This window comes from Pseudophryne corroboree, chromosome 3, assembly GCF_028390025.1.
Source record: "Pseudophryne corroboree isolate aPseCor3 chromosome 3, aPseCor3.hap2, whole genome shotgun sequence".
Taxonomy (NCBI): domain Eukaryota; kingdom Metazoa; phylum Chordata; class Amphibia; order Anura; family Myobatrachidae; genus Pseudophryne; species Pseudophryne corroboree.
In genome coordinates, this window is record NC_086446.1 from 25,853,413 (window position 1) to 25,878,843 (window position 25,431).

General features: G+C 46.6%; 2 protein-coding genes across 2 annotated transcripts in view; one reads left to right on the forward strand and one right to left on the reverse strand.

Moving 5' to 3' along the window:
* LOC135057095 (zinc finger protein 84-like) overlaps window positions 1-25,431 on the forward strand; it is a 150,308-nt gene that overhangs the window by 92,729 nt on the left and 32,148 nt on the right. The window lies entirely within an intron of this gene.
* LOC135054577 (zinc finger protein 436-like) lies at window positions 9,911-25,417 on the reverse strand. Its single transcript, XM_063957735.1, has 6 exons — window positions 25,289-25,417; window positions 24,970-25,161; window positions 24,437-24,515; window positions 24,222-24,319; window positions 23,049-23,634; window positions 9,911-13,088 (listed from the first exon to the last, which is right to left on the reverse strand). The coding sequence occupies exons 1-6, from the start codon at window positions 25,364-25,366 to the stop codon at window positions 11,857-11,859; spliced, it is 2,265 nt and encodes a 754-aa protein (XP_063813805.1). The 5' UTR covers window positions 25,367-25,417; the 3' UTR covers window positions 9,911-11,856.

Consider the following 25,431-nt stretch of genomic DNA (forward strand, 5'->3'; position numbering starts at 1 on the left):
ATATTGATAGTTAAATATTGATATTACTTTATCACATATTGTATAGACAATTCACTCTGTGTGCGGCATTCCATACTATACTATGTTTGTCACCAATAAGACACAAAACTTGTGTTATTTTAATCTCTGCTTTATTGAAACTTTTCATTTGAAAGACATTTAATGACATTGAAATTATACTTTCAATATTGTTTTATACAGTCGTATCTTTTTCTCTAACTATATAGAATTCTGACTTGCACAGCTCCATAGACATGTAACAAATTTCCTGTACTATATTGTTTGTAAATGTGTAGTGGAAAGAATACAAAAAAAAAAAAAAAAAATGCAATTATAAATATAATGGTAAAACTGTATATGAGCATATGTTTTGATGTGATCTTTGTATATAGCTCAAAACGGGATTTTAATACCTACCGGTAAATCCCTTTCTTGTAGTCCATAAGGGATACTGGGGTTTACTTAATACATTGGGGTATAGAAGGGGTCCAAAGGAGACGGTGCACTTTACATTTCTTCCACTGGGTGTGCTGGCTCCTCCCCTCTATGCCCCCTCCCACAGGCAGTTATAAGTAAAATAGTGCCCGAAGGAGAAAATACATACTTGAGAGAAAGAACATAACAACAATGAGTGGTGAGATTCACACACCAGCACACCACAACATAAAACAACCAGCAACGGCTGGAACAAAACAGCAACAGCTGAACAGGTAACTTTTGGAAAAGACAAAACCTGCAGAGAAGTCAATGCACTGAGGCGGGCGCCCAGTATCCCTTATGGTCTATGAGAAAGGGATTTACCGGTAGGTATTAAAATCCCATTTTCTCTAGCATCCATAAGAGATACTGGGGTTTACTTAATACGATGGGGACGTCCCAAAGCATCCAGAACAGGCAGGAACGTGCGGAGACACTTGCAGTACCGCCTGCCCAAACTGGGTATCCTCTTTGGCCAGGGTATCAAACTTGTAGAACTTCACATAGGTGTTCTACTTCTTTCCACGGGCAGCTGCCCAGAAAGACCCCACAGATCTTGTAGAGTGGGCCCTCAGAGACTGTGGAACGGGTAAAGCTGCCGACACATAGGCCTGTTGGATAGTCAATATAATCCAACGAGCAATGGACTGCTTTGAAGCAGGACAACCCTTTTTCTGTGCATCATATAGCATGAACAAGGAATCAGTTTTTCTGATCTGAGCCATCCTCTTGACATAGATCTTCAAGGCTCTCACAGCATCTAACGACTCCGGAGGAGATGTACCAGAACTGGACGGGACTACAACCGGTTGATTCAAGTGGAATGCAGAAACGACCTTCGGCAGGAACTGCTGTCAAGTCTTGAGCTCAGCTCTGTCCTCATAAAAGACAAAGTAGGGACTTTTACATGATAAGGCCCCCAATTCTGAGACACGCCTAGCAGAAGCCAGGGCCAGTAACTTCACTGTCTTCGTGTGAGGTACTTGTCTTCTACTGTCATCAAAGGTTCAAACCAGGAGGACTGTACAAATTCCAACACCACATTTAAATCCCAGGGTGCCGTGGGTGGCACAAATGGGGGTTGTATGTGGAGAACTCCCTGCAAGAAGGTCTGAACTTCTGGCAACACTGTAAATTTTTACTGGAAGAAAATTAAGAGAGCTGAAATCTGGACCTTAAGGGAACCCAGACGTAAGCCCTTATCCACACCAGCCTGCAGGAAACGTAGGAGACGTCCTAAGTGGAACTCTGCAGGTGGATATGTGCGATCCTTAACCTAGGAGACATATCTCCTCCAGATATGATGATAGTGTCTTGACGCTACAGGCTTTCTGGCCTGAACCATGGTCGCAATAATCTTCTTGGAAATACCTTTATGAGCTAGGATGTTCCGCTCAACTTCCAAGCAGTCAAACGAAGTCGCTGTAAGTCCAGGTAGATGAACGGTCCTTGTTGCAGAAGGTATTTTCTCAGAGGCCAAGGGTCTGTCACGGACATGACCAGAATATCTGCGTACCACACCCTCTGAGGCCAATCTGGGGCAACCAGAATTGCCTGGATTCACTGATTCATTTGAGCACCCTCGGGAGCAACGGAATCGGAACAGGTAAACCAACTGATAAGGCTAAGGAGACGTCAGTGTGTCTATTGCCCTCGCTTGAGGATCCCTGGTTCTTGAACAATACCAGGGAAGCTTCTTGTTGAGTCGAGACGCCATCAAGTCTATCTGTGGGCAGCCCCACATGTCGATGATCTGTTGAAACATCAGGTGGTGGAGACCCCACTCTCCTGGGTGGAGATCGTGGCGACTGGGGAAGTCCACTTCCCAGTAGTTCACCCCCGGAATGAAGGTTGCGGACACTGCTCTTGCATTTTTTTCTGCCCAAAGGAGTATTTTTGACACCTCTTGCATGCTTTTTGTCCCTCCTTGTCGATTTATTTAGGCCACAGCCGTGGCGTTGTCCGACTGAACTTGGATCACCCGATACCTGAGAAGAGGAGAGGCCTGAAGCAGAGTACTGTAGATCGCCCGAAGTTCTAGAATGTTGATCGGAAGGGCTTCATGGGTTGACCACCTGCCCATGGATCTGAGCCCTATGGGTGATAGCTCCCAATCCTCTCAGATTCGCATCTGTCGTGAAACCAAACAACAAATAGGAGGCTGCGCTGAGGAGGATACAATCCTGAATCACGAAACTGCGACCTTCCAGCAGGTTTGAGGACTATAGTCACCACAGGAGGGAGATCCTGGCCTGAGGTGACAGACAAATTTTCCGGTGCACTTGCTCAGGAGATCCAATTGAAAAGTTCTGGCATGGAACCTGCCGTATTGAATGGCTTCGTAGGAGGCTACCATTTTTCCCAACAACTTTTCTGCAAAGATGAATGGATATCAGAGTAGGCCATAGGACTAATCGTACCATCTCCTGAAGTGTTTTTGCTTTGTCCTCTGGGAGGAACACTTTCTGGGCCACAGTATCCAGCCACATTCCCAGGAACAGGAGCCGCTGGGTTGGCTCCAAGTGGGACTTCTGTAAATTGAGAATCCACCCATGGTGTGACAGAAGTTGGATAGTGCAGTCTATATGGAGCAGTTAAAGCTCCCTGAATCTTGCTTTTATCAAGAGATGGTCCAGGTAAGGGACAATATTGACCCCCTGGACCCGGAGTTGGAACATCATCTCCGCCATCACCCATCACCTTAGTGAACACCCTCAGAGTTATGGATAGGCCGAAGGGTAATGCCTGGGACTGGTAGTGATCGTTCAGCAGGGTAAACCGCAGGTAAGCCTGGTGAGGCGGCCAAATTGGGATATGGAGATAAGCGTCCTTTATATCCAGAGAGACCATGAACTCCCGTTCCTCCAGGCCCGCAATCACTGCACGCAAGGATTCCATCTTGAACTTGAAATCCTTGAGGCAAGGATTTTAGATTCAGAATGAGCCTTACCGAACTGTCCGGTACCACAAACAGGTTATAGTAGTAACCCTTACCCTGTTGTAGCAGTGGTACTGGAACAATGACCTGGGACTGGACCAACTTTAGGACAGCCTGTTGCAGTGCAACCTGTGTATCCTCCAAAGCTGGTAAGCCTGATTTGAAAAATCGTTGGGGAGGAACGCTGTCGAACTCCAGCTTGTAACCCTAGGAAATGAGGTACCTCAGCCAGGTATCCTGGCAGGAGCCGGCCCAGATGCGGCTGAAGTGACGCAGACGAGCTCCCACCTTGAGATCCCCTCGGGGTGGGGAGGCACCGTCATGCTGATGCTTTAGTGGAAGCTGAACTGGTGCTTAGTTCCTGGGAAACAGCAGCAGCTGGTTTTCTCGTCTTACCTCTGGTGCCTCGTGCTGCACTGGAGGCACCTCTGGCTCTAGATCTGAATCTGGTGGTCCGAAAGGACTGGTTAGACAGCCCCGGGTAGGAACACCTAGCTGGCTGGGCCCCAGAGGGGAGAAACATGGATTTCCCTACTGTAACCTTAGAATTCCATGTATCTAACTCATCCCCAAGGAGCCACTCTGCTGAGAAAGGGAGAGACTCCACACTGCGCTTGGAATCTGCATGCGCAATCCACTTATGCAGCCACAAAGCTCTATTCACTGACACTGCCATGGTAGTAGTAGTGCAGTGTGTTGAATGTGTTTGATGAGGGTTACCGTAGTGACCAGAGGCATATTCCCTGCAGGGCCCTCCTGAATTTGAGTCGCCCAGGTATGGATGGCATGAGACATCCAGCAACCCGCTATCACAGGTCTTTATGATACGCCAGCCGCTGTGTAAATAAACTTCAGTGTAGTTTCTATTTTCCTATCCCCAGGGTCCTAGAGCTGAAAAGACCCAGGGGCCGGTAACACCACCTTCTTAGAGAGGCGGGAGACAGATACATCTACGGCTCGGGGTTCTTCCCAATGTTTCCTACCTTACGGTGTAAATGGGAAAGAGCGTAAAAATAGGATTTTAATTACCTACTGGTAAATCCATTTCTCGTAGTCTGTAGAGGATGCTGGGGTTCCATTTAGTACCATGGGGTATAGACGGGTCCCTTGGGAGCCATGGGCACTTTAAGAGTTTAATAGTGTGGGCTGGCTCCTCTCTCTATGCCCATCCTCCCAGACTCAGTCTAGAAACTGTGCCCGAGAAGACGGACATACTTCGAGAGAAGGAAATACACAGATAGAGGTGAGATACACACCAGCTCACACATAACAACAGAAAACCAAGCTAACAGCCTGAAACAATTCAGCAACGGCTGAACAACAGTACCTAACCAAGTAACAATGCAGTACTTAACCAAGTAACAATGCAGGAAAATGAAGCGCTGGGCAGGCGCCCAGCATCCTCTACGGACTACGAGAAAAGGATTTACCGGTAGGTGATTAAAATCCTATTTTCTCTTACGTCCTAGAGGATGCTGGGGTTCCATTTAGTACCATGGGGATGTACAAAAGCTCCCGGTACGGGAGGGAGAGCGCGGAAGCTCCTGCAGAACCCATTGACCAAACTTAAGGTCCTCAGAGGCCAAAGTATCGAACTTGTAGAACTTAGAAAACGTGTTTGACCCTGACCAAGTAGCCACTCTGCAAAGTTGTAAAGCCGAGACACCCCGGGCAGCCGCCCAGGAAAAACCCACCTTACGAGTAGAGTGGGCCTTAACAGATTTAGGGCACGGCAATCCCGCCATAGAATAAGCATGCTGGATAGTAAACCTGATCCAGCAAGAAATCGTTTGCTTAGAAGCAGGACACCCAACCTTGTTGGAATCATAAAGGACAAACAGAGTGTCCGACTTTCTGTGACGAGAAGTTCTCTTCACATAAATCTTCAAAGCCTTCACAACATCCAAGGACTGTGAGGTAATTGAGGAGTCAGTAGCCACTGGCACCACAATAGGTTGGTTGAAATGAAAAGCCGACACAACCTTCGGAAGAAACTGCTGACGCATCCTGAGCTCAGCTCTATCTTCATGGAAAATTAAGTAGGGGCTCTTGCAGGCCAATGCCCCCAATTTCCGACACACGTCTAGCAGATGCTAATGCCAACAGTGTGACCGCCTTCCAAGTAAGAAACTTGACATCAACCTCCTGTAAAGGCTCGAACCAATACGACTGTAAGGAACTGAAGCACCACATTAAGGTCTCAGGGTGCCGTAAGAGGGACAGAGAGAGGCTGGATGTGCAGAGCCCCTTTCAAAAAAGTCTGAACCTCAGGGAGGGTAGCCAATTGTTTCTGGAAGAAAATGGACAAGGCCGAAATCTGGAACCCAAGTGCAGGCCCACATCCACACCTGCTTGCAGGAAGAGGAGAAACCGCCCTAGTTGAAACTCCACCATAGGAAACTTCTTGGATTCACACAAAGATACGTACTTTTTCCAAATCCGATGGTAATGTTTAGACTTTACTCCTTTCCAAGCCTTTATCAGGGTAGGAATAACTTTTTTTGGAATGCCCTTCCGAGCTAAAATATGGCGTTCAACCTCCATGCCGTCCAAAGTAGCCATGGTAAGTCTTGATAAGCGAATGGCACCTGTTGTAGGAGGTCCTCGCGAAGAGGAAGAGGCCTTGGATATTCCAGCAGTAACTCCAGAAGATACGCGTACTAAGACCTTCTCAGCCAGTCCAGAGCAATGAGGATCCGCTGAACTCGTGTTCTATTTATTAGTTTGAGAATCCTTGGGTTGAGTGGAAGTGGAGGGAACACATACACTGACTGGAACACCCACAGAGTCACCAGGGCATCCACTGCCACTGTCTGTGGGTCTCTCGACCTGGAACAGTACCTCCGAAGCTTCTTGTTGAGGCGGGAGACCATCATGTCTATTTGAGGTGCACCCCAAATACTTGCTACCTCCACGAACATCTCTGGGTGGAGGCCCGACTCTCCTGGATGGAGATCGTGTCTGCTGAGGAAGTCCGCTTCCCAGTTGTCCACTCCCAGAATGAAGATCACTGACAGCGCCACCGGGTGCTTTTCTGCCCAGCCAGGATTTTTGTTACCTCTGACATTGCAGCTCTGCTCTTCATTTCTGCCTTGTCGGTTTATGTAGGCCGCCGTCGTTCCAGAATGTTTATCGGAAAGGATGGATTCCATACTTGACCACTTTCCTTGGAAGTGTTCCCCTTGGGCGACTGCTTCCCAACCTCTGAAACTTGCATCCGTGGTTAGAAGGATCCAATTCTGAATCCCGAGCCTGCGGCCCTTGAGAAGGTGAGATGTTTGCAGCCACCAGAGGAGTGACATTCTGGCTTTCGGCGACAGACGAACCCTCTGGTGCATGTAAAGATGAGATCCCGACCATTTGTCCTGGAGATCCAGTTGGAAGGACCGTGTATGGAATCTTCCGTACTGTAGGGCCTCGTAGGAGGCTACCATCTTCCCCAGAAGGTGAATGCACTGATGAACTGATACCCGGGCAGGCTTCAAGACATCCCGGACCATTGTTTGTATCACCAACGCTTTCTTCACCGCTAGAAACACCCTCTGCACTTTCATGTCGAGGATCATCCCCAGGAAGGACAGTCTCCTCTTCGGCTCCGAATGTGACTTTGGAAGATTCAGGGTCCATCCATGATCCCGGAGTACGAGTTGAGAGAGCAATGCTCTGTAACAGCTTCTCCCTGGAAGATGCTTTTATCAGCAGATCGCCCAGATATGGAATTATGTGCACACTCTGTTTGTGGAGGAGTAGCATCATCTCTGCCATTACCTTGGTGAACACCCTCGGTGCCGTGGAGAGGCCTAATAGTGACAGTTCAGCAGCACAAATCTTAGATAAGCCTAGTGAGGTGACCAGATCGGTACGTGAAGGTATGCATCCTTGATATCCAGGGATACCAGGAATTCCCCCTTCTCCAGACCTGAGATCACCAGAGCCTCCATCTTGAATTTGAATTCCCTCAAATAGGGGTTTAAAGACTTTAGGTTCAATATTGGTCTGACCGAACTGTCCGGTTTCGGTGCCACAAACAGGTTTGAATAATAACCCATTTTTGTTAGGTGAGGTGGAACTGGAAAAATGACATTTGTCTTTACAATTTTTGAATGGCTTCCTGTAGGATAGCACTTTCTGTCAGCGAAGCTGGTAAGCCTGATTTGAAGAATCTGTGAGGTGGGAGTTCTTGAAACTCCAGTCTGTACCCCTGAGACACAATATCTTGTACCCAGGGATCCAGGCCTGATGACGCCCAGACGTGACTGAAATTTCTTAGTCTTGTTCCTACTTGCCCTATCTCCAGGCTGGGAGGTCCACCGTCATGCGGAGGACTTTGAGGAAGCAGAACCAGGTTTCTGTTCCTGGGAACCTGTTGGTGCAAGTTTTCTGGATTTCCCCCAACCTCCTCTAAAGAAAGAGGAAGGGGGTTTGGACTTGTTAAACTTTTGCGGTTCGAAAGGACTGCATTGTAGACGTAGGATAAGATTTCCTAATCAGCTGTGTTGCCGAGGGAAGAAAGGTTGACTTACCCGCAGTCGCCGTGGAGATCCACGCATCTAATGCTTACCCAAATAGAGCCTGACCTGTGAAGGGTAGGTTCTCCACACTCTTCCTGGATTCTGCATTCGCAGACCATTGGCGCAGCCAGAGTCCCCCTGCGTGTCGAGACAGCCATGGAAGACACCCTCACATTAAGATGGCCAAGGTCCTTCATGGCCTCCACCATGAAACCTGCAGAATCCTGTATGTGACGTAAAAACAATTCAATGTCACTTCTATCCATAGAATTTAATTCCTCTAGTAATGTGCCTGACCATTTTACTATGGCTTTAGAAATCCACGCGCAACCAATAGTGGGTCTTAAAGCTACGCCAGTAGCTGTGTATAGTGATTTGAGCGTAGTATCAATCTTGTGGTCAGCTGACTCTTTGAAAGCGGTAGACCCAGGGACAGGTAAAACCACCTTTTTAGACAACCTAGATACAGAAGCGTCTACTACAGGCGGGTTTTCCTACTTTTTCCTGTCCTCCTCAGGGAAAGGAAATGCAATGAGAACCCCTTTTGGGATCTGGAATTTTCTCTCCAGGTTTTCCCAGGATTTTTCAAACAATGCGTTTAATTCCGTAGACGCAGGGAAGGTAAGGGAGGCTTTCTTATTGTCTGTAAAGTAAGCCTCCTCTACCTGCTCGGGTACCATATCAGTAAAGTGTAAAATGTCCCTAATGGCCTAAATCATGAGTTGCACCCCCTTAGCAAGGGATGCACCCCCCCCCCCCTTGCATATCCCCATCACTGTGTCTCCTGTATCAGAGTCGGTATACGTGTCAGCTTGCACTATCTGGGCAAGAGCACGCTTCCTTGGGTATATATTAGGGGTTTTTGATAGTGGGATCTGAATATGACAAAACCTCTACAGACTTTCTTAAAACCTGTCTCTCAGTCTCATTATGAGCCATCCTAGATGAAATCTGGGATATCATCCCCTAATAGAATCCACCCATGGGGGTTCGGACTCAGAAAGCTGAGGAAATAGCTGGCAGTCCTGAGTACACGGAATAGCACAAGACACAAAGACACCTAGACATGGTAATGTGAGATATATAAACACACACACAGAAAAATGTCAGACACAGTTTCCCCCAGAGTACCTTCAGAGAGTCACAGAGTATAAGGAGCCAGTCACACAGCGCCCCAGTAGGCAGTTAATACAGAAAACGGCCGGCACTGACTGAGTAACCTTAATAGGATTAAACAGTAGTTAAAAATACTCTTCCCCCGGTCTATAACACCCTGGTACCGCAGAGGATATCTGGAGTGAAGTGGAAGGCAGCGCTCCCTGTCAGCGTCTCTTCAGTGTGATCTGCAGGGAGAAAATGGCACTGGTGAGTGCTGGCTCCACTGAGAAGCCCCGCCCCCTGTAATGGTGCGTCTTCCCACACTTACAGATTATACTGGCCTGAGGTATTTTCCCTTCTACCAGTGGGATCAACCCCTGTTAGCATAGGTGACCAGTGTAGGGTATATGCGCTGGCCCAGGACGCCCCTCACAGCGCCGTACACCAAGTTCCGCTGAGCCATCCGGAGTGCTTCCACCCTTGTGCCACCATTCTCACCTGTGACCCGCTTCCCGGGCACCGGCGTCATACTCACCACTCTTCTATCTTCTGGCTCTGTTAGGGGGTGGCGGCCATGCTGCGGGAGTGATCGGTCGCCTCGTAGGCTTGCGCTCAACACTCTCAGTGTCCTGTCAGCGGAGACAGAGAACCATTAACTTCTAGAGTTGGTTCCTACTCCCCCCTAAGTCCCACGAAGCAGGGAGGCTGTTGCCAGCAGCCTTCCTGTACCTAACACTCTTAGAAAACAAACAAAACCAGAAGAACCCCACGGAGCTCCCCTAGCTGTGACCGGCTCCTCCGGGCACATTTTCTAAACTGTCTGGTAGGAGGGGCATAGAGGGAGGAGCCAGCCCACACTATTAAACTCTTAAAGTGCCCATGGCTCCCAAGGGACCTGTCTATACCCCATGGTACTAAATGGAACCCCAGCATCCTCTACGACGTAAGAGAAAACCTCCTTGTAACCTGATATCTTTTATCAGGATTTTTCCAGGCTTGTTTAAAAACCTCATCTAGTTCTGGAGAATCAGGGAAGGTGATACTGAGCTTTTTCTGTGCTAGGAAGAACAACTGCGGTGCAGCATTGTCATCCAAGGGGATTTTTAATACATCCCTGATAGCAAGAATGAGGGGCTCAATACCCGTGTGGAAGTGGAATCTTCTATATAAGGCTCCAATTCCTCCCACTCCTCTTGAATATCCTCATCAGAGTCTGAGAGTAGAGCAGGGAGCCCACGTTTAAGTGGCCCTGAACTAGTGGGGGGAAGCTGCCTTTCATCAGCCTTAGCAGCCAGGTCTGCAACAGCCTGTTGAAGTTGTTGTGTTGTCTATTTATTAGCATTGAGCTGAGACGACATCTCTGTCATCATAGTTTCAATGGCATTGAGCCAGGATGGCTCCTGACCCTCCCCCCCAGTCTCCATGCTAACTTGGGAAGACTGACTGCATTGGTCACACGATAGTGAACCAGTGTTAGAAGGGGAGAATCTGGTGTGACAAACCTTGCATACTGCATGTTTGACCATAATGACAGTAACACACACCCACCCACCGACACAGAACAGTACAATAACAAGCCTGCCCTTACTGCGTGTGAGATGGAGACCCAGAGTAAGAGGGAGACAGCACACTCCGGACTGTCAGACTATGAAAATCTGCAGGCTGAATATATTTATATCACAGTAGAAACCGGATTACTTATCCTATTTAGGACGCTAGATTGTGTACAATAGTAGCTCTCCCCCTTGTTATACTCCCCTGTACCAATTTCCTGTGTATCCCGGAGTGTCTGGAGGAGCTGTGTGTCCTTGCTGCTGCAGCGCTGTGCAGAGGATGATGCCAAAATGCCGCTGGTCCCGCTCTGAGTAAGCTCCGCCTCCTGTAATGGCGCCAGAGCTACATGGGTTTTTTATACTGGCAAAGTCTCCTTACACTGTGCAAACATCAGAATGGCTGCTAGTTTGCACTACCGATGCCAGTGTACACAGGGGGCTATAGCGAGTCCCCCCGTATGTCGCACCAAGAACCGGGGGACCCTCCTAGTGGGGCCCCCGGTTTGTAGTCACCACTCTTCTCACCTTCAGACTATGTTAGGTTTGTGCGGCGTGCTGCCATTGTGACCGCCAATGCGCAGTGCCCCGCGGAACAAACTCTGAGGACGGTGGTCCTGCAGCGGGGAAGCGGCTCTGACGCCTTAGAGAGGCCAGTAACCGCCCCCACCCCCCTAACTCCCACAGTGCAGGTATACTGTTGTCCAGACAGAATACCAAAAATAAAGTTTAAAACAAACTGAAGAAAACTTTCTGGAGCTGCAGAGTGTGCATCATCTCCTGAGGGCACATTTTTCTAAACTGCCTGTGGGAGGAGGCATAGAGGGGAGGAGCCAGCACACCCAGTGAAAGAAATTTAAAGTGCACCGGCTCCATTGGACCCCTTCTATATCCCCATCGTATTAAGTAAACCCCAATATCCCTTATGGATGCCAGAGAAATAGATTTATACATACTAATTAGGTCACCTCAATGATGCTTGTTTTTTTATACAAATGAAACAAATTTTATTTTTCTAACCTCTCTTTATAACTTTTCTATTCCCTTTATTAATTAGATTGTGTCTGCTGATGATCTTTGATGTCACAGGTAACCCTAGAATATCCTCTCTAAAAATATGGAGTTGATTTTTGTGCAAAACATTTCATGCATTCAGAGCAGGAAAATTGCTTTAAACCTGTGTGACGCCTCTGATGTGTAACAAGCTGTGATTTGTGTGTAAAACATTTCCCACATTCAGAGCAGGAAAATGGCTTTTCCCCTGTGCGAAATTTCTTTTAGTTCATTTTTTATGTATTGTTGTGTGTTTAAAAAGAATTGCTTTATGAGTGAAACATTTCCCACACTCAGAACATGAAAAACGTTTCTCACCTGTGTGACTTCTCTGATGTGTAACAAGCTTTGATTTGTGTGGAAAACATTTCCCACATTCAGAGCAGGAAAATGGCTTCTCCCCTGTGTGACATCTGTGATGTGTAACAAGCTGTGATTTCTGTATAAAACATTTTCCACATTCAGAACATGAAAATGGTTTCTCACCTGTGTGAAGTCTCTGATGTCTAATAAGTGTTGATGTGTGTGCAAAACATTTTCCACACTCAGAGCATGAAAATGGTCTCTCACCTCTATGACATCTCTTATGTACAATAAGATATGCTTTGCGTGTAAAACAATGTCCACACTCAGAGCATCGAAATGGTTTCTCACCTGTGTGACTTACCTCGTGTCTAACAAGATGTGATTTCCATGCAAAACATTTCCCACACTCAGAACATGGAAAAGGTTTCACATCTGTGTGAATTTTCTGATGTTCATCAAGTTGAGATTTGTGTTTAAAAGATTTTTCACATTCAGAACACATAAATGGCCTCTCACCTGTATGACATCTCACATGTTTAACAAGAGCTGATTTATCTGTAAAACATTTCCCACCTTCAGAGCATGGAAATGGCCTCTCACCTGTATGACATCTCACATGTTTAACAAGAGTTGATTTTCTTGTAAAACATTTCCCACACTCAAAGCATGGAAATGGTCTCTCACCTCTATGATATTTCTCATGCATATTAAGATTTGATTTGCGTTTAAAACATTTCCCACACTCAGAACATGGAAATGGTTTCTCATCTGTGTGACTTTTCTGATGTATAACTAGGTTGTATTTCTGTGTAAAACATTTCTCACACTCAGTACATGGGAAAGGTTTCTCAACTGTTTTTCGTGGCTGATGGGTAATAAGCTTTGTGCTCTTTGTAAAACATTTGCCATCTACAGAACTGGGAAACGTCCCATCTACTCTAAGAGCTCTGATAGATGGACCAATATCTGAAGTATCAGGAGAACATTCCTCTTGGTTAGAGGTAACAGATGATATATCTGCACTTTGAAGCTCTGGATGTATAATTGGGCTCACAGCGTTTGCCAAAGAATCTTGTGTGATATCTTTATCTTCTATTTCACAATCTGGAGATACAATGGGATGTTCAGAAATTATATTTCTTCTGTTACATTCATCTACAGGAAATAAAATATACATAAACAAATTATGTTACTGGAAGAACTACAAGGCAGCCATAACTAAGAGATTAAATCCTCTTCCCCATGATATACAGGTAAAAGTTCACATCCCCAGGTCTACCACTGAACTTCATCCTCGTCTGAAGTGACTTCCCAACTAGTTCTAAAAAATATAAACACATACAAGAGAGGGATATACGGAGCTGCTATGGAGTTCTTCTGTAGGTTCAAGACACATACGGTGGCAATATCATTTACTAAGATTAATCTTTGAAAGAGTTTAAGAACTGAAAACTTGCACCTCCCTATCGGCATGGGTGGTCTGTGCAGCTCTATGCGCTGTAAGGCCTGGATCTCTTATTGTTCTTGCCGATGTTACAGCTAGTAGATATAGAACTTTAAGTGTAAGCGCCATTAGAGGAATCTCTTGTAAAGGATGAAAATGGTCTTCTGTCAGCGCCTGAAGCACCAGGATGAGATCCTATGGCGCTATAAATGATTTCAGGAATCTTAGCTACTTGGTAAGAAAATCTCAGATTAATTAATCAGAGAATAATTACATTCCACAAACATAGTAACATAGTTAATGAGGTTGAAAAAAATAAGATTTTACTTACCGGTAAATCTATTTCTCGTAGTCCGTAGTGGATGCTGGGGACTCCGTAAGGACCATGGGGAATAGACGGGCTCCGCAGAAGACATGGGCACTTTAAGAAAGAATTTAGATTCTGGTGTGCACTGGCTCCTCCCTCTATGTCCCTCCTCCAGACTTCAGTTAGAGAAACTGTGCCCGGAAGAGCTGACAGTACAAGGAAAGGATTTTGGAAATCCAGGGCAAAACTCATACCAGCCACACCAATCACACCGTATAACTTGTGATAAACTTACCCAGTCAACAGTATGAACAACAACAGAGCATCAGTTCAACCCTGATGCAACAATAACATAGCCCTTATTGCAGCAATAACTATATACAAGTATTGCAGAAGAAGTCCGCACTTGGGACGTGCGCCCAGCATCCACTACGGACTACGAGAAATAGATTTACCGGTAAGAAAAATCTTATTTTCTCTAACGTCCTAGTGGATGCTGGGGACTCCGTAAGGACCATGGGGATTATACCAAAGCTCCCAAACGGGCGGGAGAGTGCGGATGACTCTGCAGCACCGAATGAGCAAACACAAGGTCCTCCTCAGCCAGGGTATCAAACTTGTAGAACTTTGCAAAAGTGTTTGAACCTGACCAAGTAGCCGCTTGGCACAGCTGTAATGCCGAGACCCCTCGGGCAGCTGCCCAAGAAGAGCCCACCTTCCTAGTGGAATGGGCCTTAACTGATTTTAGCATCGGCAATCCAGCCGCAGAATGAGCCTGCTAAATCGTATTAGAGATCCAGCGAGCAATAGTTTGCTTTGAAGCAGGAGCACCAAGCTTGTTGGAAGCATACAGGATAAACAAAGATTCTGTTTTCCTGACCCTAGCCGTTCTGGCTACATAAACCTTCAATGCCCTGACCACATCAAGTAACTCGGAATCCTCCAAGTCAGTAGTAGCCACAGGCACCACAATATGTTGGTTTATATGAAAGGATGAAACCACTTTTGGCAGAAATTGTGGATGGGTCCGCAAATCTGCTCTATCCACATGGAAAACCAGATAGGGGCTTTTATGTGACAAAGCCGCTAATTCTGACACGCCTAGCCGAAGCCAATGCTAGTAGCATGACCACCTTCCACGTGAGATATTTCAATTCCACCGTTTTGAGTGGTTCAAACCAGTGGGATTTCAGGAAACTCAACACCACGCTAAGATCCCAAGGTGCCACCGGGGGCACAAAAGGGGGCTGAATACGCAGCACTCCCTTCACAAACGTTTGAACTTCAGGTAGAGAAGCCAGCTCTTTTTGAAAGAAAATGGATAGGGACGAAATCTGGACCTTAATGAAACCCAATTTTAGGCCCAAAGTCACTCCTGACTGTAGGAAGTGAAGGAAACGGCCCAGCTGGAATTCCTCCATAGGGGCATTCCTGGCCTCACACCAAGCAACATATTTTCGCCATATACGGTGATAATGTTGAGCTGTCACGTCCTTCCTAGCCTTTATCAGCGTAGGAATGACCTCATCTGGAATGCCTTTTTCCGCTAGGATCCGGCGTTCAACCGCCATGCCGTCAAACGCAGCCGCGGTAAGTCTGGGAACAGACAGGGCCCTTGTTGCAACAAGTCCTGTCTTAGAGGAAGAGGCCACGGGTCCTCTGTGAGCATTTCTTGCAGATCTGGATACCAAGTCCATCTTGGCAAATCCGGAACAATGAGTATTGTTCTCACTCCTCTTTTTCTTATGGGTATGAGAGGAAGAGGAGAAAATACATAGACCGACTGGAACACCCAAGGTGTCACCAGTGCGTCCACAGCTATCGCCTGAGGGTCTCATGACCTGGCGCAATACCTCTGTAGCTTTTTGTTGAGGCTGGATGCCATCATGTCCACCTGTGGCAGTTCCTACCGACTTGCCTTCTTGGGCAGCCCGCCGTGGTGCGACCCTTGATCAATTGTGCAAGGTGGCTACGTGGCCCTCAGTGAACACGTTCATAAGGTTCTATGCCTTCGATACTTCTGCCTCCCAGGATGCTTCCTTTGGACGCCAGGTTCTTGTGCCCGCTACAGTGCGTCCCCTTCCTTGAGGAACTGCTTTAGGACATCCACAATGTTATTCCCTGTGGAACCGGAGGGAACACTGAATTGCCAGTGCGTCCACGAACGCTGCTTGAGGATCCCTTGTCCTTGCTTCGAAGACTGAAACCTTGTGATTGTGTCGAGATGCCATTAGGTCTACATCTGGTAGGCCCCACCTGTCCACTAGAAGTTGAAATACTTCCGGATGTAGGCTCCACTCTCCAGCGTGTACGTCTTGATGACTGAGTAAGTCCGCTTCCCAGTTGAGGACCCCGTAATGAACACTGCCGATATGGCTGGCAGATGGCGTTCCACCCATTGAAGAATCTTTGACACTTCCAACATTGCCATGCGGCTTCGACTGCTGCCTTGATGAATTATGTACGCCACCGTGGTGGCGTTGTCCGACTGTACTTGAACACACCTGTTCTGTATCAGATGCTGGGCCAGCTTCAGAGCATTGAACACCGCCTGCAATTCCATGTTTATCGGTAGGAGAGACTCTTCCCTGGCCCACCAACCCTGAAGAGAGTGTTGCTCCAACAACGCGCCCCAACCTCTCAAACTGGCATCCGTCATCAGAAGGACCCAGTTGGAGATTTAGAAGGGACAACCCCTGCTCAATCGTTGGTCCTGTAGCCACCAGCTCAGTGACAGATGAACCTCCAGAGACAAGATCATTTGAGACCTGATCTGGTGAGGCAGTCCATCCCACTTGGAAGAATTAGTTTCTGCAGAGGGCGGGAATGATATTGAGCATACTCCACCATGTCGAAAGCTGACACCATGAGGCCTAGTACTTGCATCGCCGAGAGTATCCACACACGTGGACGAGAGAGGAAGCAACGTATCTTGTCCTGAAGTTTCAGGACTTTCTCCTGTGACAAAAACAAACCCTGGCTCTGCGTGTCCAACAATGCCCCCAGGTGTACCATGCTCTGGGCAGGGACCAGGGATGATTTCTTCCAGTTGATGAGCCACCCGTGGACTTGCAGAAACTGGACCGTCAGATCCAGATGATGGAGGAAAACTTCTGGGGAATTGGCCAGGATCAGCAAGTCATCCAGATATGGCAAGATCCTGATGCCCTGATGGCGGAGTAAAGCCATCATAACCGCCATGACCTTGGTGAAGATTTGCGGAGCCGTGGTCAGTCCAAACGGTAAGGCTCGGAATTAGTAATGGAGGTTGCCAATAGCAAATCGCAGGTATTGCTGATGTGACATGGCAATAGGAATATGCAGGTAAGCATCCTGTATATCCAGGGATACCATATAGTCCCCTGGCTCCAAGGCCAGAATAATAGAGCGAAAAGTTTCCATATGAATCTTGGAGACCCTCACAAACTTGTTCAAAGACTTGAGGTTGAGAATGGGCCGGGAGGAACCATTCGGTTTGGGGACTAGGAATAGCATTGAATAGTACCCCCTGCCCCTCTGAGCCAGAGGCACGGGCACTACCACTCCTGTGTCCAGGAGGGACTGTACCACTAAACAGGTAGTTGTTGCCTTCACCTGATCCAAAGGGATGTCCATCAGGCAAAAGTGAGGAGGGGGACATGTCTTGAAGGATATAGCGTATCCGTGAGTGATGACTTCCTGAAACCAAGCGTCGCGTCTGAAGTGGTCTTCAACCATACCTGGGTAAACTGTAGAAGTCGGCCTCCCACCCTGGGATCCCCCAGGGTGTGGCCCGCCCCGTCATGCAACAGGCTTGTCTGATTTGGAAGTAGGCTGATGGGCAGCACAGGCACGTTTAGGTTTGGGCTTGGTGGTTTTTGAAGTGCGAGCCTTTTGGGTACGCCTGACCCTCTGCTTTACCTGGAGGGTGAAAGGAATGAAAGGAAGTAATCTTAGCCTTCGGGGCTGAAGGAGTAGTACTAGGTAGACATGCAGTCTTAGCAGATGCTAAGTCAGCGACAATCTTGTTGAGATCCTCACCAAAAAGGATGGTCCCTTTAAATGGGAGCACCTCCAGGGTTTTCTTAGAGTCCAAGTCCACAGACCAGGACCACAAACAGGGAATTCGGCGAGCAAGAATGGAAGTCGTAGAGGCCTTGGCCGCCAGAACACCAGTATCGGAAGCCGCCTCTTTAATGTAATGAGAGGCTGTGACAATATACGAAAGACACGGTCTAGCATTTTCAGGAAAATTGGATGGTAGCTCAGCCTCCACCTCCTGAGCCCACGCTTCAATTGCTTCTGCGGCCCAAGTAGATGCAATGGTGGGCCTATGCACAGCTACTGCAAGTGTATTGATAGACTTTAAGCAACCCTCCACATGCTTATCCATCGGTTCCTTGAGAGAGGTGACAGTAGTGACAGGCAGAGCAGATGACACCACCAGCCGAACAATTTGCGAGTCCACCAGCGGTGGCGTTTCCCAATTTTTACTCAATTCTGCCGCAAGGGGATAGCGAGCTAGCACCTTCTTGTGAGGGGTGAATTTCTTTCCTGGATTCTCCCAAGATTCCTGATGTATGTCAACCAAGTGGTCAGAATGAGGCAAAACCAATTTAGTAACCTTCTGACGTTTGAATCTATCCAGTTTTTTAGAGGTAGCAGCAGGCTCTGGATCATCAATTTGAAGAATGAGACTGATAGCGTCTAAGAGGTCAGGAACATCCACCTGTGAAACAGACTCCCCATCAGAAACGTCAGGATCAGTGTCCATGGGGTCAGTATACACACCATCCTCATCAGAAGAGGTATCCGTAACATGCGTGGATTGAGATGAAGTAACGGCCCGCTTAGAGGACCTCTTGGTCTTAGGCGACTGAGGGTTAGGAATCCGTTTATCCAATGAGTGATTCAATTGCTGTAACTGAGTGGACAGGAGATCTGCCCATGGTGGATTAACCGCAGGGACAAAATGTGGCTGTAAAGGCACGTGAGGTCCCATAGGGAGTGTAAGTCTAGTTACCAGTGTTGGAGATAGACTCCGTATATCAACGTCCTTCGGTCGTCTGTTTAATACCCTTGAACATCAGTCAATGGTTCTGTACTTAGCAGCCGGCTGGAGACCAGAAATAATGAGACAACACACAGGAGATATGTAGAAGCTCAGCAAGTAATTTCTGATATGACTCGTTGCTCTAGGAGACTTTATTTATACACAAATTAACAAAGGAATAAAGGTATGGCAGTGTGTTAGTCAATCAAAGTACACCGTGTGCAAAGATAAACAATTATTTAATGAAAACCAATTAAAGCATTCCTGTATATATTCGTATCACTGTTTGCTCATTAATTTAATGAGAAGGCCTTTCTCTTATCGCCATTTGGACATTAATCTTGAAAGCCTTCTTTCCATTGTCACCTAGACATTCCAAAACATACTCCTTTAATGTTTTCATCATGCAATTAAAGTTTTATCTTAGCCTGTGAGTTAACTAAATGTCTTTGTGACTGCAGCTGGAGAAATCATATTGCTCTTAAAATAATTTCTCACAGAAATATCTATGTAATTCATTTAAGGAAATTACATTTACTAGCTGGCTATGTTCATTGATTATTGCAATGAACATTCTAAATCAATACCAAATTATGAGATATAGAATCACTGTCACGATCCAGGTAATTCCTTATCAGTATTTACCTTCCAAATGCCTCCTGAGACTGTCCCAGCGTTCCAAGCCTGGATTCCATCTGCACTGTCTGTGTGCAGCACGCTGCATCTCTGTCTCTAATCTCTTTACTGTGATTCTGGCAGCTTCAGGGTTAAGTTTCACATGCAAGTTACAAACAGTCTTTCCCTCCAAGTTCAAACATGGGCGCAGCCATGTTTGTTTTCATCACATGTTACTTTTCAGCCTATCAGCTGCACTCTGGTTTCTACCTAATTACCCAGCAGCTGCACTCTAGACTCTGCTTAATCAGCCAGCCAATCCCTGTTTCCCAGCTGGTATAAATATCTTGTTCCTGGGCTGAAAAGGGGGTCAGTGCTTCAATTGTCTTCAGTGATTCCAGTGTGCAGTTCTTCCATGGACTTTCTCTGCTGTACAGCCTGACTCTGCAGTGTCTACATTGCTCCCTGTGACTGGCAGTTACCTGAGACCGGCTTCCAGCTTCTAGCTTCCAGCGGTGCTCTGCCCTGCCAGTAACCATCGGTGCTCCGCCATCGATCCCCAGTCTCCATCGGTGCTCCGCCATCGATCCCCAGTCTCCATCGGTGCTCTGCCATCGATCCCCAGTCTCCATCGGTGTTCCGCCATCGATCCCCAGTCTCAATCGGTGCTCCGTCATCGATCCCCAGTCTCCATCGGTGCTCCGCCATCGATCCCAAGTCTCCATCGGTGCTCCGCCATCGATCCCAAGTCTCCATCGGTGCTCCGCCATCGATCCCAAGTCTCCATCGGTGCTCCGCCATCGATCCCAAGTATTTCTCTGAACTGTGATTCCTGTTACCTGTACCAAGTCATCCGTATTCCTCTGAACTGTGTTTAATAAACCTTTGAACTTTCCTTCGTTGTCTTGGTCACGCCTTCGGGCATTTGTTCTAAAGGTTCCCTGCATGTCTAAGAACCCTGTACTGCCTCCCAGGTACACATATACCTCAGCCCCTACAACTGAGGCTCCCCCTGGTCAGCACCAGCCCTCAGTTGTGACAATCACGTCCTACTTATTGGGTTGAAACTTATTTTATAGCATTATGCGTGCTTTTAGTTATTAAATACAAAGCTTACAACAGTTATAAAGATGATTTTATATTTAAAACTGTTCAAATTCCTTTAAAATGCTTTAAGGTAATTTTTCTGGGTGTCTTGCCAATATCTGGGAATCTTGCCAAAAAAGTCCTTTACTCTGCAGGTGTGAATTCTTTTAGACTTATTAGCCTAATGAGCTAATAGGGAGTTGCTGCCTTTTTAGATTATAATTTTTAACAAGCTACTGCTTTTTTATCAATATGTTTCGTTTATGCAAGTACAAAAATTCACTTAATAAACTCTTAAAGGGGTAGGTAGGATTAATAACCCATATATGCATCTGAGCTTATCCTTGACCATTATCAATATGTTGGAGTGCATATTTCTTATACAGCTTGCTAGGGCTAAAGGTCTCATGCATATATCATATAAATGTCAGCATTACTTATAAACCTATAAAAATAGCTTGAAATACATCTAGAATGGCTGCCATTATACAAAATGGCTGATAGCTGATTTAGCATAATGCTGTCTCTTTCACCAGCGGTCAGCAAATTAGAGAAGGTAGACCAAGGTGGGCCCTGATGTGCCCCCGTTGCTACAAACTGACTGGGGGGTAGGGAGCCCCCATAACCTGAACCCTCCGCAGCCATGTTATCTTCCAATGCATCTGTGGCATCACCACCGCGTATTGCGCGATCAGCCCCAGAACCATCGCCCCCTGTAGCTGACATGATATGAAAGCGTAAACCTCGGGCGACACAGTACAATATCAGCAGATAAAATACCTATCCAAGAACCGCCTGTGCAGTGTGACAGCACGAACAGAGAATTCCTGAGGTATACTGTGACTGAAAAACACAGAGAAAATTACAAAATACGTATATCCTGTGAAATACCTATATCAAATAATAACCCTGACGCACTTAGCCCCCTCAGGGTACAGAATATAGGGATAGCAGTAGGAGTGAGATACACAGAGTAGAGATCACACAGCAGCTATATGCACACACAGTCACATGTACAATGCAGGAATTATGACAAACAAAACTGCACTGGACTAGCAATACTAAGTAACTGGACTACTAAGTAAAGCTAGGTATATATACATATATATCAATGCACAGTAAAGACTGGATGTATATCAAAGGTTACTTGTACTAAATAACCCTGAAGTATACACTTGTTCTTAACTAACACTGTGTAAACAACATGTAGAATACTTAAGTGTCCTGTAAATGCACAGCGCTGATGATGCAGGCGGCTTTACAGAGGAGTCCCAGAATCAACGCAGCTGTGTAATGGCGACCAAACGCTGACGGAGAGTGAGGGAGAGAGATGCCACTCCAGGGCGGGAACATTTACTCTAAATGGTGCCCAGGGGCTGGGGGAGGGGCCACAGGTAAGAGCCTTATCCCCTTGCTGGACTTCACCACCGGGTACTGCGGGCTTTAATAAACTGGATTATAGCCAAATCCAACCTGTGCCCCTGCCCTGGTGGTCTAGTGGGGTCCCTGCACTGCCACAGTGTCCACGCCAGTGCGCGCGCCCGCCTCCTAATGGCCGCGCCGGTTCTCGATTTTCAGTGGGTCCCGCCTGAGGGAACCACTTACCTCCTCTCTGGATGCGGCCACGCGATCCCGGAGAGCTGCGGCGAGTGTGTGTGCCTGACCAGAAGAACCGGAGCCTCCGCTGTAAGTACCCGGCAACCAGTGACACGGAAGTATACAGCGCCGCTGGGGGAGGTGATGGAGCTACAGCAGATGTCAGAATGACATCTAGCACTGAGAGTGCCTCTGCTGCAGCCCTTGAAGTCTTCTATCTTCTTTAAAAGAGCTCTTTTCAGGGCTGCTGGAGCAGCCCTGCCTGTTAGCTGCATGCAGTGCAGGCATCAACTTACAAACTGAGCTCCTGTGCACGGAGGCGGGGTTATAGAGGAGGCGGCGCTGAGCATCTTGGGAACAGTCAAAGCTTTTAGCCTGTTAGTGCCTCGGATCAAGATCCTACTCTACACCCCGATGTTATTTCCTGTGGAACCCAGTGTACCCCACTGCAGAAACATTCATTTTAGATGCTATAACCTTGGAAATCTTTTTCAGTTAGAAATTTGTGTAACCTGTTTGTAAATTTATTGACCGAGTCCGCCATTACTACCTTCTCTGGCAAAGAATTCCAGATCCTTACTGCCCTTACTGTGAGGAACCCCCTCCTTCGCTAGGTATGAAATATCCCCTCCTCTAACCTCAGAGGGTGTCCGCTTGTCCTGTGTAGAGATCTCTCAATAAACGGATCTCCTCTTAGTTCCATGTATTTTCCTTTATATATTTATAATATCCCCTCTTAGACGCCTCTTTTCAAGGGGAAACATAATTAATCTAGTAAGCCTTTCCTCATAATCCAGTGCCTCTAACCCCTTTATCAATAAACACTTGGACCTGTCACTTGGATCTTAGTGGGCTAAGTCCTAGATTCCTTCTTGCAGAACTTCTCAAAGAAAACATTGGTAGTAGAATGCTCCAACCATTCCTGAGTCACAGTAATAGTTTGAACTGACAGTGGAGGGTGTAGGATAAGACAATAGTGACTGGACAAGGAAAATACACGACTCCCAAATTCTGTAACAAGTGCTTATTACTCACCGTTGCTGACATCTGTAGGGATTTTCTCCTCACACTGCTGATCACCCCTCACATACGTCTCTTCTTCTCCCTCTATATCTTCTGTCTTCATATCAGTCACATACGTCTCTTCTTCTCCCTCTATATCTTCTGTCTTCATATCAGTCACATACGTCTCTTCTTCTTCCTCTATATCTTCTGCCTTCCTATCAGTCACATACGTCTCTTCTTCTCCCTGTATATCTTCTGCCTTCCTATCAGTCACATACGTCTCTTCTTCTCCCTGTATATCTTCTGCCTTCCTATCAGTCACATACGTCTCTTCTTCTCCCTCTATATCTTCTGTCTTCATATCAGTCACATACGTCTCTTCTTCTTCCTCTATATCTTCTGTCTTCATATCAGTCACATACGTCTCTTCTTCTTCCTCTATATCTTCTGCCTTCCTATCAGTCACATACGTCTCTTCTTCTCCCTCTATATCTTCTGCCTTCATATCAGTCACATACGTCTCTTTTTCCTCTATTTCTTCTGCCTTCATATCTGTCACATACGTCTCTTCTCCTCTCTCTATATCTTCTACTTCTAGATTAGTCAGATCTTCAACCTAAAGAACCCATATACAAAATAATGCTTTTTTTAATGCTGGACATCATTGTTCAGAGTAATCAGGAGACTATCAGAGTATTAGACACACAGCTCTGTACAGACCATATAGTACAATGGTTCTCAGTCATATCCCGCTGAGTATCCCTTGCCCCTGACATTTGCAGGGCAATACACATGTAATTAATATAATTGCTATCAGATAAAATGTTTAGGTGCCGTTATATATAAAAGCAATAAAAATTTTTTTTTTAAATAATACACTATAACTAATAGCCCATAAATATATATTTATGACAAATGTAAAATGTACAATAAAACTGTAATCCACATTTTTATACAGGGACAGATGTTCTCCTATTGTTATAAGGGTCCTACTGTAGTGCATGGAGATAGACATCTAGGACACTGCTTTCCCTGTGTATCTAATTATCACCCGAAACTATATCACCCGATCATTATAGAACGTTTTTAAGTACCCCTGAACATTACACCGAGTGCCCCTGGGGGTTATAGTACATAAGGTAGAGAACAACTGATACACTGAAGTCACTTTGGTATATTGGTGAGACCCAAAATCCCACCTACCTGATCCTCCTGTGGGATCCTGTGAATCTCCTCTGTACAGTCCTGGGAATACAGAGGACGGGGACATCTCTCTGGGGTATCTCTGTTACTGGGTCCATCTGTAGGAGACACACAGTGACTGAGTACAGTGTATATATGTGATTATCAGATGATGTGTATATAGGAGGCCTCCATACCTGCTCTCCCCTGTACAATACATGACAGTCTCCTCTTACCTAGTGATGTGTGGGGCCGGTGATTCTCCATCATCACGTCCTTGTACAGACCCCTGTGTTCCTCTATATACTCCCCCTCCTGCATGGAGAGATAGACAGTGACATCCTGACACCTTATAAGAACCTGACACACACAGTGATACAGTCATCACCCAGACACATCCCCTGGTGTTACTGTATAATGTCCCATTCCCAGCAGTCACCTCTCCAGTCATCACCCAGACACATCCCCTGGTGTTACTGTATAATGCCCCATTCCCAGCAGTCACCTCTTCAGTCATCACCCAGACACATCCCCTGGTGTTACTGTATAATGTCCCATTCCCAGCTGTCACCTCTCCAGTCATCACCCAGACACATCCCCTGGTGTTACCGTATAATGCCCCATTCCCAGCAGTCACCTCTTCAGTCATCACCCAGACACGTCCCCTGGTGTTACTGTATAATGCCCCTTTCCCAGCAGTCACCTCTCTAATCATCAACCAGACACATCCCCTGTTGTTACTGTACGATGTCTCATTCCCAGCAGTTACCTCTCCAGTTAGAGGCTGAATGATCTTGTTGGTGAGTTCCAGGATCTTCTGGTCATTGTGTCTCTCATGTATCAGTAAGCGAGGTGGGGGCACCATGATGGGACTCTGGGTCCTGCTCAGTTCTCCTGACATGCGGGGACGGCTGCTGGGTGTCTGACACTCACTGGATGTCTTCTTCACTATTGTGTAATCCTGTATATAAATGAGACAGCAAATATCACTGCATACACTCCCAGATCCCCTCAACTCCCCAGTCATGTCCCTGTATTATTACTATAGATATTAGTGATGTCACTGTGACACTCCCAGATCCCCTCACCTCTCCAGTCAGCAGGTAGATGATCTCCAGGGTGAGATTTAGTATCCTCTCAGTCATGTGACTGCTGTCGTTCTCCATCCTCAGGGAATCAGTGATGTCTAGTAAACACTCTGGTTCCTCACAGCTCAGAGGTCTAGGAGAAA

Excerpts from the sequence above, each read along its gene's own strand:
- LOC135054577 (XM_063957735.1), bottom strand. The coding sequence starts at position 25,366 with ATGGAGAACGACAGCAGTCACATGACTGAGAGGATACTAAATCTCACC. Across the intron at positions 24,516-24,969 it reads TTCAGCCTCTAACTGGAGAG|GAGGGGGAGTATATAGAGGA; the intron begins GTAACTGCTGGG and ends CTCTCCATGCAG. Across the intron at positions 24,320-24,436 it reads CCGGCCCCACACATCACTAG|ATGGACCCAGTAACAGAGAT; the intron begins GTAAGAGGAGAC and ends TGTCTCCTACAG.